Below are 13,477 nucleotides of genomic sequence, written 5' to 3' on the forward strand. Positions count from 1 at the left end.
GTCTCTGGGCCTACCTGCCTCCACCATGTTTGGGTCTATGTCTCTGGGCCTACCTGCCTCCACCATGTTTGGTTCTGTCTCGGAGCCTACCTGCCTCCACTATGTTCGGGTCCATGTCTCTGGGCCTACCTGCCTCCACTATGTTTGGGTCTATGTCTCTGGGCCTACCTGCATCCACTATGTTTGGGTCTATGTCTCTGGGTCTACCTGCCTCCACCATGTTTGGGTCTATGTCTCTGGGCCTACCTGCCTCCACCATGTTTGGGTCTATGTCTCTGGGCCTACCTGCCTCCACCATGTTTGGGTCTATGTCTCTGGGACTACCTGCCTCCACCATGTTTGGTTCTGTCTCGGAGCCTACCTGCCTCCACTATGTTCGGGTCCATGTCTCTGGGCCTACCTGCCTCCACTATGTTTGGGTCTATGTCTCTGGGCCTACCTGCATCCACTATGTTTGGGTCTATGTCTCTGGGCCTACCTGCATCCACCATGTTTGGGTCTATGTCTCTGGGCCTACCTGCCTCCACTATGTTCGGGTCCATGTCTCTGGGCCTACCTGCCTCCACTATGTTCGGGTCCATGTCTCTGGGCCTACCTGCATCCACCATGTTTGGGTCTATGTCTCTGGGTCTACTTGCCTCCACCATGTTTGGGTCTATGTCTCTGGGCCTACCTGCATCCACCATGTTTGGGTCAATATTCTATCCCTATTCTTATCTTACATGAAGAGGTTCCACAAGAGGATAGTTTCACTTCAGGGAAGAAAAGCTACAGACAACGAAACACAGAACATAGGCTTTATTTGCAATGTTAAAATACATTAGAATTTGAATACATTTAACAATCTGCAAAATTTCCCCAACCAGTTTAGAGCATAAATCACATATACAACATACTATTCATTACCTGGAAAACTAGGGTCTCGATTCAATCCAGACTGTGGAAAACCACGCTATAAATTTAAAAGGTGATGTTCCCGCATTTGCCAGAGACTTCATTCACGGTATACGCTGCATATGTCGGCTCTATTGCACTATTTACGCGGATTTTCCGCTGTCAGGATTTCATCTAGCAAGGATCTTTTAAGATCTCTGGGATAAGTGGACCTCTGTAGATCTAGTGGATCTCTTACACAGCATTGGCCAGACCAACCATGTTGTTGTCCCTGTCGAAGATTGTATAGTACTGCCTGATGAAGACATCTCCAAGGACCCAAAGCTGCTGAAATCCACCGTTACCAAAACCAGTCCTGCAGCCGTAGGAGTCCTAGAGAGAGAGAAGAAGAGGGGGGGGAGTAAAATCAGGATTTCTTTCTGATACCATTGCTTTTCCTCTTAGATATGAGGCCCTTTGCTCCACTAGGATCTTAAAGAAAGAAGTCAAGTCTCAGATATACGGGAGCTCTGATGAAGGAGCTTGCTCCGAAACACATCATTAAAGATCAGATAGGTTGTATGTAACAACATGTCTTTCAGTAGACTCTACCTGGGAGGTGATATGTTGTATGTAACAACATGTCTTTCAGTAGACTCTATCTGGGAGGTGATAGGTTGTATGTAACAACATGTCTTTCAGTAGACTCTACCTGGGAGGTGATATGTTGTATGTAACATGTCTTTCAGTAGACTCTACCTGGGAGGTGATATGTTGTATGTAATTCCTATTGGACCTTGTAGACCTTGTAGATAATATTCACATTTTTGGTGACTAATATTCTCATGGAAAAGTCCACAGACCTACCCCAAAAGGCTTTCGGAGCCATCATCGACTTAGTAGGTTTTGTCTAACATGTCTCTGGACCTACTCACTGCCGCAGTCATACTATGGACCTAGTTTTGTCCCGTGGATTAAATATTGTGGATCTTAATGTTTTTCCTCATATTCCGGACTATCGGACAACCATTTTATTACGTTTTCAATCGCAACAAATAATCTGCTGCGACCCCAACCAAGGATCATCAAAAGCTGTGCTATAAATTCTTGGACAACCCAAAGATTCCTAGATGCCATTCCAGACTCCCTCCAACTACCCAAGGACGTCAGAGGACAACAATCGGTTAACCACCTAACTGAGGAACTTAATTTAACCTTGCGTAATACCCTAGATGCAGTCGCACCCCTAAAAACAAAAAACATTTGTCATAAGAAACTAGCTCCCCAGTATACAGAAAATACCCGAGCCCTGAAGCAAGCTTCCAGAAAATTGGAACGGAAATGGCGCTACACCAAACTGGAAGTCTTCCGTTTAGCTTGGAAAAACAGTACCGTGCAGTATCGAAGAGCCCTCAGTGCTGCTCGATCATCCTATTTTTCCAACTTAATTGAGGAGAATAAGAACAATACAAAATGTGCTTTTGATACTGTCACAAAGCGAACTAAAAAGCAGCATTCCCCAAGAGAGGATGGCTTTCACTTCAGCAGTGATAAATTCATGAACTTCTTTGATGAAAAGATCATGATCATTAGAAAGCAAATTACAGACTCCTCTTCAAAGCTCAGTTGTCCTGAGTCTGCACAACCCTGCCAGGATCTAGGATCAAGGGAGACACTCAAGTTTTTCAATGCTATATCTCTTGACACATTGATAAATAGTCATGGCCTCTAAACCTAAAAGCTGCATACTGGACCCTATTCCAACCAAACTACTGAAAGAGCTGCTTCCTGTGCTAGGCCCTCCTATGTTGAACATAATAAACGGCTCCTTATCTACCAGATGTGTACCAAACTCACTAAAAGTGGCAGTAATAAAGCCTCTCTTGAAAAAGCCAAACCATGACCCAGAAAATATTAAAAGCTATTGGCCTATATATCCTATAGCCTATATCCTGGAAGCCTGTGTTTCAGACATAAGGAAGTAGATGGCGCCAAATGTTTTACTTTTAAACTCGTACAAAACAGAGATGCTAGGTCCCAAGAAACAAAGTGATCTTCTGTTGGATCTGACAATTAATCTGATGGTTGTACAGTCGTCTCAAATATAACTGTAAAGGCCCTCGGCGTTACTCTGGACTCTGATCTCTCTTTTGACAAACATATCAAGACTGTTTCAAGGACAGCTTTTTCCATCTATGTCACATTGCAAAAATCTGAAACTTTCTGTCCGAAAATTATGCAGAAAAATGTATCCATGCTTTTGTCACTTCTAGGTTAGACTACTGCAATGCTCTACTTTCCGGCTACCTGGATAAAGCACAAAATTAACTTCAGTTAGTGCTAAACACGGCTGCTAGAATCTTGACTAGAACCCCAAAATATGATCATATTACTCCAGTGCTACGCTCTCTACACTGGCTTCCTGTTAAGACTAGGGCTGATTTCAAGGTTTTACTGCTAACCTACAAAGTATTACATGGGCTTGCTCCTATCTATCTATCTTTTCGATTTAGTCCTGCCGTACATACCTACACGTACGCTACGGTCACAAGACACAGGCCTCCTTATTGTCCCTAGAATTTCTAAGCAAACAGCTGGAGACAGGGCTTTCTCCTATAGAGCTAAATTTTTATGGAATGGTCTGCCTATCCATGTGAGAGATGCAGACTCGGTCTCAACCTCAACCTTTAAGTGTTTCTTGAAGACTTATCTCTTCAGTAGGTCCGATGATGGAGTGTAGTCTGGCCCAGGGCTGTGAAGGTGAACGGAAAGGCACTGGAGCGACGAACCACCCTTGCTATCTCTGCTTGGCCGGTTCCCCTCTCTCCACTGGGATTCTCTGCCTCTAACCCTATTACGAGGGTTGAGTCACTGGCTTACTGGTGCTCTTCCATGCAGTCCCTAGGAGGGGACTGAGTGGGTTGAGTCTCTGACGTGATCTTCCTGTCCGGGTTGGCCCCCCCTCGGGTTCATGCCGTGGGTTATACTCGGCCTTGTCACAGGATAGTAAGTTGGTGGTTGAAGATATCCCGCTGGTGGTGTGGGGGCTGTGCTTTGGCAAAGTGGATGGGGTTATATCCTGCCTGGTTGGCCCTGTCCGGGGGTATAGTCGGACGGTGCCACAGTGTCTCCCGACCCCTCCTGTCTCAGCCTACAGTAATTATGCTGCAATAGTTTGTGTCAGGGGGCTAGGGTCAGTCTGATATATCTGGAGTATTTCTCCTGTCTTATCCGGTGTCCTGTGTGAATTTAAGTATGCTCCATCTCATTCTCTTTCTTTCTCTCTTTCTCGCTCTCTTTCTCTTTCTCTCGGAGGACCTGAGCCCTAGGTCCATGCCTCAGGACTACCTGGCCTCATGACTTCTTGCTCTCCCCAGTCCACCTGGTCGTGCTGCTGCTCCAGTTTCAACTGTTCTGCCTGCGGCTATGGAACCCTGACCTGTTCACCGGATGTGCTACCTTGTCCCGGACCTGCTGTTTTCGACTCTCTCCTCTCTACCGCACCTGCTGTCTCTAACTCTGAATGATCGGCAATGAAAAGCCAACTGACATTTACTCCTGAGGTGCTGACCTGTTGCACCCTCTACAAACCACTGTGATTATTATTATTTGGCCCTACTGGTCATCTATGAACGTTTGAACATCTTGGCCATGTACTGTTATAATCTCCGCCCGGCACAGCCAGAAGAGGACTGGCCACCCCTCAGAGCCTGGTTCCTTTCTAGGTTTCATCCTAGGTTCCTGCCTTTCGAGGGAGTTTGCCTAGCCACCATGCTTCTACATCTGCATTGCTTGCTGTTTGGGGTTTTAGGATGGGTTTCTGTATAGCACTTTGTGACATCAGCCTATGTAAAAAGGGCTTTATAATTACATTTGATTAAATTTGATTGATGCAACAACATGTCTTTCAGTAGACTCTACCTGGGAGGTGATAGGTTGTATGTAACATGTCTTTTAGTAGACTCTACCTGGGAGGTGATAGGTTGTATGTAACATGTCTTTCAGTAGACTCTACCTGAGAGGTGATAGGTTGTATGTAACATGTCTTTCAGTAGACTCTACCTGAGAGGTGATAGGTTGTATGTAACATGTCTTTCAGTAGACTCTACCTGAGAGGTGATAGGTTGTATGTAACATGTCTTTTAGTAGACTCTACCTGAGAGGTGATAGGTTGTATGTAACATGTCTTTTAGTAGACTCTACCTGAGAGGTGATAGGTTGTATGTAACATGTATTTTAGTAGACTCTACCTGGGAGGTGATAGGTTGTATGTAACATGTATTTTAGTAGACTCTACCTGGGAGGTGATAGGTTGTATGTAACATGTCTTTTAGTAGACTCTACCTGGATGGTGTAGGCAGAGGCAGGGATGGTGAAGGTGTTTCCGTTGAGGGTGAAGGTCACCTCGGGCATGTTGGGAATGATGTTGCAGTTCACGGTGGTCTAGGAGAGAAATAATAACGTCACCCTTTATACTTTATACTGTGGTTAATGAAAGGGGAGCCGGTGATTTGAGAAAAACAACAACAAAACACACTTATACCATGCCGGTTCCAACCTAAATATGCTTGCGCAGATATTTGCTGTTCACACTTGTTCAACACGTTCCAACAACACAATTAGTTCCAACAGTTAACAAGGCCAGGCAGCTTGGGTTGGCTCGGCTTGGCTCAGTAGTTTGAAAAACCCTATAATTGGACTCACATCTCTGTATCGGTCGGTGTGTGCGTTTGCGTGTGCGTGCGTGTCACTCACATATCCGTACTGGTTGATGGTGGCTCCGACCCAGTAGTTCATGTTTTTGATGTCATCGGTTGGACCGACGATCAGGGAGGTGCCAGTATCTATGATAGCCTGACAACCACCATTGCAAGCCACTGTGTTGCCGTTGATGGTAACACTGGAAGGACAAATATTAGCTGTATTTAACTGTTGTTGTATGTATTTCTTGCTGTTATTGTGTTTTTTAAATGAGCAAATGAACTTGAACTTGGTAAGTGCACGGCAAGATTCAGTCAAAGGCTCCAGACTGGAAGTACACTGAGACACTCCATTTAGTATGATATTTTACATTTTGTATGGTATGTATTAATTTGTGGATGTCCATCACCCATTTCGTATGATATGTTACGAATTACAATTCGTATTATATGTTACGAATTTGCCGAATGTACTATATGTAAAGAAAAAAATAGCTAAACGTACTATATTTTACAGATTTGCAAACGTATTATATGTTATGAATTCTAGCTAGGTGGCTAATGTTAGCTAGCTGGCTAACGTTAGCTAGGCTAGGGGTTAGGGGTTAGGGTTAAGTTTACGAGTTAGGTCAAATGGTTGAGGTTTGGGAAAGGGTTAGCTAATAAGTTTAAGGTTAGGGGAAGAGTTAGCTAACATGCTAAGTAGTAGCAAAGTAGCTAAAAAGTAGTAAGAAAAACAAAAAACCGCAGACACTAGGTCCTCCATGGAATGAGTTGGACACCCCTGGTCTATAGGTTATGGGAGGTGGCATGAAGGGATGATCCAAAAGTTGATAACATGTTGAACAGGGACTTAATTCTCTGTGTAGAGAGTAAAGGCGATATATAGGACATGGATATAGGCTCTGTGTGGACTAGTGTACCTACCTGTCCATGTTGATCTGCCAATAGGTCTCGGAGGACAGGGGGATCCAGGTGATTTGTCCGGTGTAGTAGGAAGGCTCGATGACACCGAAGGACAACACGCTACCCTCTGCTGAGTTTCTATTGGTCGAGGAGAAATGGTCAAAAAAGGTTGTTTTAATTATCAACACTTTAAAAAAAAAATGGTGGCCACCTCTCCTTCAAAGGCATTAAAGCAATTGTTTAATTGTATTTACTATCAATGCACTGGTACTTAGATATTTATATCACAACTAAGACAAAATGCCACTCTCGCCATCCAAATGCCACCTCCAGTCCAGGCGTATTTGTATAGTAACTATGTTACCCGCTCAGGTAGACAGAGAAGAGGGACTGGGCCACGAGACCATTCGTCATCATGTTGTCAAAGACTGGTGTGGCTCCAGAGGCTGCCAGGTTGGGGAAAGCCAGGCCCAGGATACCGTCGGCAACCATGTAGGCCATGAAGGGACCCTCGGTCTCACTGGCACCAAAGATCTGCTGGGTGACAGAGATACCTCCCACCTGGAAACACACAACAGCAGACGTCAGTCACTTGGCTCCATAGAAATATAATTACACTAGAATGGTTATCCCCATTTCAGTCAAATGTACTGTGATGGGCCAAATTGAGTCTGCCATATTGAGTGCACCTGGGGAACATGGAAATAGAAATACTAGAACGGATATTCCAATTCAATTGTTTTGTGATGTGTGGACCGGCGGCCATATTGAGTGTACCCAAAATAGTAATTATATTTCTATGCTGACTATACTGGAGCCAGTTACTAATATATATTTGTTTTTTATTATCATGTGACATAAAATGTGACTAAGATTATTTTGGGGTTGTATATAATGTACAGTATGAAGTGTCAATGAAAAATATATCACAATAATCAGGGGCGTCATTACATTAGGATGGAATGGGGGGGGTGGTCCCCGTCCGTAAATTGGATAATTTAGCAATAAAAAAAATAAAACTGAAACAGCTTTTTTCCAGCAAACTAGAGCCATAATAATTACGCTTAATTATATGTAAAAGAAAAAATATATATATATATATTTTTCAGCATATCTAAGCTGTCTAACTGGTGTTATTATTTTTTAAGAAACCAAATATGCTTCTCTGCATCTCTGTTAAAATCTGGGTAAAAGATTGAAAGGAATGTGAGTGTTATTCAGTACATTTAGTTATTGCTAGCTTTTCTAAAGTCTGCCAACCTTGCCATTAGGCATGCCAGCTAAGATAGTTAGACAAGCTAGCTACTCTAACTTGATTAATAGCCTGAAATGGCTTCTTATTAGCTAGTTTTGAGGTTGGGAACCTATCTGGGCTAACTAAAGCCAACTTCATAACACGTGTGGCTAAAATGTGTGGCTAGTAGTATTACAGAGAAGAAAAAATATGTTATTATTAACATTTTAGTCATTTAGCAGACACTCTTATCCAAAGTGACTTGCAGTTTGTGCATTCGGCTTCAGATCGCTAAATGGAACAACCACTTCTCATTCATGGCATTTTTTCCTCAATAAAGTACCCATCAGCAAAGTCAGTGCTAGTACGGAGGGAAAAGAAGTCTAGTGCTATTATTAAAAAAAATATATTGAAGCAGGACAAATCTGAGAGGGCACGTGCCCCCTATGGGCATGACGCTTCTGACAATAATAGGTAGCTAGCTACATTCACAAATACTTACCGAAACAGTGTCGTATGCCAGCTTTCCAGTCATGCTGCCAGATCCATACTGAATGTAAACAGTCTTGCTTCCCCACTTGAAGGTGCTGGACAATCCAGGATTGAATTTGTCATGGTTCTCTATTCAAAACATGAACATGTTTATTACAGATCAAGCACATACCATACCATTGCAAAACCGAACATTCATTAATTGATTCATTGGTATTTCAAACATTGAGTTATTCTCTGCAATACACACTGTAAAGGGGAAAATATTTAAATACATTTGTCCAATTTCATGTTTTATTGTGTCGAGCCAACACCCTTATGCAGTAAACCTCAAGGTACTCCCCTCAGACACGAACCTCAACCCATAACCAAGTCTCCCATTCTCTGGCTAGGTACTTAATATGACACTGTTTGTGCAACACTGTCACAAGGGACGACTCAGAGAGAGAACTCAGAGACTACACTGTGAGACTACCTAGAGAGACTATCCAGAGAGACTACCCAGACCCCTGGAGTATACTCACGGCAGGCCTGACTGGAGCAGTAGACAGAGGGAACCCACAGGTTGGAGGAACCAGTGTCAAAGATGACCTTGAAGGACTGGGGAGGGGTTCCAATGGAAATCACGCCATAGTAGGACAACTGCAGGGAGACGGTGAAACAGAGATTTACTGTAAGTCAAGAGTACTGCAGTATGAACTGAACAGTCGTTGGTCTGGTATGTAGATATACTGAACAGTCTTTTATACAGATGTGAGCCGATGTGAGCAAGACGTTTACAGGTCAACATTCACAAGGCCGCGGGGCCGATTACCAGGACGTGTACTCAGACATGGGCGGACCAACTGGCAAGTGTCTTCACTGACATTTTCAACCTCTCCCTGACCGAGTTTTGTAATACCTACATGTTTCAATCAGACCCCCCCCCCCCCCCGTTTGTACACTGCTGCTACTCGCTGTTTATTATCTATGCACAGTCACTTTACCCCTACCTACATGTGTCAAGGCTCAGGTGAAGACCCAGAAGACCCTCGTTTGCCAAGATAATCCATCCACCTGACAGGTGTGGCATATCAAGAAGCTGATTAAACAGTATGATCATTACACAGGTGCACCTTATGCTGGGGACAATAAAAGGCCACTCTAAAATGTGCAGTTTTGTCACACAACACAATGCCACAGATGACTCAAGTTGAGGGAGCATCAAATCATATCAAATGTTATTTGTCACATGCACCAAATACAACAGGTGTAGACCTTACAGTGAAATGCTTACTTACAAGCCCTTAACCAACAATGCAGTTTTAAGAAAACACCAGAAAATAATAACAAATAATTAAAGAGTAGCAGTAAATAACAATAGCGGGGCTATATACAGGGGGCACTGGTACAGAGTCAATGTGGAGGCTATATACAGGGGGTACCGGTACAGAGTCAATGTGGAGGCTATATACAGGGGGCACTGGTACAGAGTCAATGTGGAGGCTATATACAGGGGGTACCGGTACAGAGTCAATGTGGAGGCTATATACAGGGGGTACCGGTACAGAGTCAATGTGGAGGCTATATACAGGGGGTACCTGTACAGAGTCAATGTGTCAATGTGGTGGCTATATACAGGGGGTACCGGTACAGAGTCAATGTGTCAATGTGTGGGGGGTATCGGTGTTGAGGTAATTGAGGTAATTATGTACATGTAGGTAGAGTTATTAAAGTGGCTATGCATAGATAATAACAGAGTAGCAGCAGCGTAGGAGGGGGGCAATGCAAACGGTCTGGATAGCCATTTGATTAGCTGTTCAGGAGTCTTATGGCTTGGGGGTAGAAGCTGTTTAGAAACCTCTTGGACCTAGACTTGGCACTCCAGTACCGCTTGCCGTGCAGTAGCAGAGTGAACAGTCTATGACTAGGGTGGCTGGAGTCTATGACAATTTTTAGGGCCTTCCTCTGACACCACCTGGTATAGAGGTCCTGGATGGCAGGAAGCTTGGCCCCGGTGATGTACTGGGCCGTACGCACTATGCTCTGTAGCGCCTTGTGATCGGAGGCCGAGCAGTTGCCATAACAGGCAGTGGTGCAACCCGTCAGGCTGCTCTCGATGGTGCAGCTGTAAAATCTTTTGAGGATCTGAGGACCCATCCCAAATCTTTTCAGTCTCCTGAGGGGGAATAGGTTTTGTCGTGCCCTCTTCACGGCTGTATTGATGTGCTTGGACCATGTTAGTTTGTTGGTGAAGTGGACGCCAATGAACTTGAAGCTCTCAACCTGCTCCACTACAGCACATTCGATGAGAATGGGGGCGTGCTCGGTCCTCCTTTTCCTGTAATCCACAATCATCTCCTTTGTCTTGACCACGTTGAGGGAGAGGTTGTTGTCCTTGCACCACACTGTCAGGTCTCTGACCTCCTCCCTGTAGGCTGTCTCATAATTTTCGGTGATCAGGCCTACCACTGTTGTGTCATCAGCAAACTTAATGGTGGTGTTGGAGTCGTACCTGGCCGTGCAGTCATGAGTGGACAGGGAGTACAGGAGGGGACTGAGCAGACACCCCTGAGGGGCCCTCTTGTTGAGGATCGGCATGCAATTGGCATGCCGATTGCAGGAATGTCAACCAGAGCTGTTGCAAGAGAATTTAATGTTAATTTCTCTACCATAAGTCTCCTCCAACATCGTTTTAGAGAATTTGGCAGTACATCCAACCGGCCTCACAACTATAGACCACCTGTATGGCGTCATATGAGTGAGCGGTTTGCTGATGCCAACGTTGTGAACAGACTGCCCCATGGTGCCAGTGGAGTTATGGTATGGGCAGGCATAAGCTACGAACAACGAACACAATTGCATTTTATGGATGACAATTTGAATGCACAGAGATACCGTGAAGAGATCCTAAGGCCCATTGTCGTGCCATTCATCCGGCGCCATAACCTCATGTTTCAGCTTGATAATGCACAGCCCCATGTCACAAGGATCTGCACACAATTCCTGGAAGCTGAAAATGTCCCTGTTCTTCAATGGCCTGCATACTCACCAGACATATCACCCATTGAGCATGTTTGGGATGCTCTGGATCAATGTGTACGACAGCGTGTTCCAGTTCCCGACAATATCCAGCAACTTCGCACAGCCAATGAAGAGGAGTGGGACAACAACCTTCCACTGGCCACAATCAACAGCCTGATCAACTTTATGCAAAGGAGATGAGTCGCGCTGCATTAGGAAAATGGTGGTCACACCAGATACTGGCTGGTTTCCTGATACACGCACATACCTTTAAAAAAAAATGATATCTGTGACCAACAGATGTTTATCTGTATTCCCAGTCATGTGAAATTCATAGATTAAAGTCTAATGCATTTATTTCAATTGACAAATTTCCTTATATGAACTGTAACTCAGTAAAATCTTTGAAGTTGTTACATGACGCATCTACATTTTTGTTCAGTATAAATCAGAAGGATCCTACAATATAGCCTTTGTAGACTAGCCTGGTACCAAATCTGTTGTATATAATGGTATATAACTCCCATGGCCATTGGCTGTACAGCACAAAAAAGATCAGTCACCAGGCTAATGCAGAATATGACCATACTGCTCCTGACTCTGCCTTACATCAGCATCGTTGGTCATTGCCTCATTTGCACCAGTCTGGTTGAACTTGGCCATAGGGTTGTAGGGGAACTTCTGCCTAGTCTCCTCCCATATACCTTTCTCCATCAGGGTTTCTCTGGCAGTTTTCCCCTTGATCAGAGAAATCCTGAAAACACACAATCAAAATCAGAATCACCGTTATTCGACAATTACATGTACTAGGAATTTGACCTGGTGACAACAAACAGAATATACAGACAAAAAAGAAAATTACAGGACTTGCTTGGTATGACACTCGGAGAGGACAGGACTTACTTGGTGTGACACTCGGAGAGGAACAGGACTTACCTGGTATGACACTCGGAGAGGGCCACTAGGGCACACAGGACGATAGCCCACTTCATCATGGGTGCTTCTAGTTCTTCTTGGATTCAGGGAGTGAAGTTAGAGTAGGAGAACCAAGGCCTTATATACAGTTATCCTGTACACCAGGACCCAATCCACAGCCAGTAAAGACTCAAATCCACAGCCAATTGACCATGTCATGCCATGCCTTCCCTTAGCAAACAATATCACACAATTTGTACGTCTCAAAATGTCACGCTATCACCAACATAGTCCACTACTTTTGAACAGGACCCATATGCCTCTGGTCAAAAGCAGTGCACTATATATGGAATAGGGTGCCATAGGGCTCTGGTCTAAAGTGGTGCACTATATAGGGAATAGGGTGCCATTTGGAACACAGAAGATAACAGAACTTCAGATAAGAAAAGTGTGCAATGGTTACAAACATAAAACGCATTAGTAGCATAAGTAAATATGCTTTGGAACAATGTTAATGAACAGTCATTGTCTAATTATCTAATCTTGGGAAATAGCTGATACAAGTCTGAGTCACCATCACCCTTGTTTCGTAATTGAAAAAAAATAACATATTTGTATATCATCATATAGTCAAAGGGACAAATTAACAAAAACATTAACAGTGGAATAATATTCCAAAGTGTGTTCCATGTTAGTTTTTTTCACATGTAAATATAACTTCATTTTCTATACATACTGTATATGTAGGGGAGAGTGAGGTAAGTTGTGCCAATGGGTTAGTTAACACACAATTTATTTCTAGGAAACCATACACAAAATGAATCCTGTGACCAAATATTTATATGAAGAGGTCATTATTTCATGGGGTCTGCGAAGGAAGAAACCACATGGAAAAAGTGGTAAGCAAGTAAGGTACAACAAAAATGTGATATGAACAAAGTCAAATAAATGTATTGTGTTATGGGTTTCATGATGCTAAACCAAAGTAGACACAGTGCCTTCAGAAAGTATTCATACCCCTTAACTTTTCACACATTTTGTTGAATTAAAAATGTATTAAATTGAGATTTTTTGGCACTGACATACACACAATACCCCATAATGTAACAGTGGAATTTTGTTTTTAGAAATGTTTACAAATTAATAAAAAGTTAAAAGCTAAAATGTCATCAGTCAATAAGTATTCAACCCATTTGTTATGGCAAGTCTAAATAAGTTCAAGAGTAACATTTTTGCTTAACAAGTCACATAATACGTTACATGGATTCCCTCTGTGTGCAATAATAGTGGTTAACAAAATTTGTGAATGACTACTCCATCTCTGTACCTCACATATACGGTAAGGTCCGTCAGT

General features: G+C 43.4%; 1 protein-coding gene across 1 annotated transcript; it reads right to left on the bottom strand.

Moving 5' to 3' along the window:
* Nucleotides 1–783: 783 nt before the first annotated feature.
* Nucleotides 784–12,343, bottom strand: LOC139543063 (pepsin A-like). The gene is made up of 9 exons (XM_071349192.1): nucleotides 12,145–12,343; nucleotides 11,818–11,962; nucleotides 8,730–8,847; nucleotides 8,216–8,334; nucleotides 6,844–7,040; nucleotides 6,501–6,617; nucleotides 5,629–5,773; nucleotides 5,218–5,316; nucleotides 784–1,266 (listed from the first exon to the last, which is right to left on the bottom strand). The coding sequence occupies exons 1-9, from the start codon at nucleotides 12,201–12,203 to the stop codon at nucleotides 1,129–1,131; spliced, it is 1,137 nt and encodes a 378-aa protein (XP_071205293.1). The 5' UTR covers nucleotides 12,204–12,343; the 3' UTR covers nucleotides 784–1,128.
* Nucleotides 12,344–13,477: the final 1,134 nt, after the last annotated feature.

The sequence above is a fragment of the Salvelinus alpinus genome, chromosome 17 (assembly GCF_045679555.1).
Source record: "Salvelinus alpinus chromosome 17, SLU_Salpinus.1, whole genome shotgun sequence".
Lineage (NCBI taxonomy): Eukaryota > Metazoa > Chordata > Actinopteri > Salmoniformes > Salmonidae > Salvelinus > Salvelinus alpinus.

Bases quoted from the DNA above. Each gene is read 5' to 3' on its own strand.
- LOC139543063 (XM_071349192.1), bottom strand. From the start codon at position 12,203: ATGATGAAGTGGGCTATCGTCCTGTGTGCCCTAGTGGCCCTCTCCGAG. The intron at 8,848-11,817 runs GTAAGGCAGAGT...GTCTCCCTGCAG, and splicing joins CAATGACCAACGATGCTGAT to TTGTCCTACTATGGCGTGAT. The intron at 8,335-8,729 runs GTGAGTATACTC...TGTTTTGAATAG, and splicing joins CTGCTCCAGTCAGGCCTGCC to AGAACCATGACAAATTCAAT.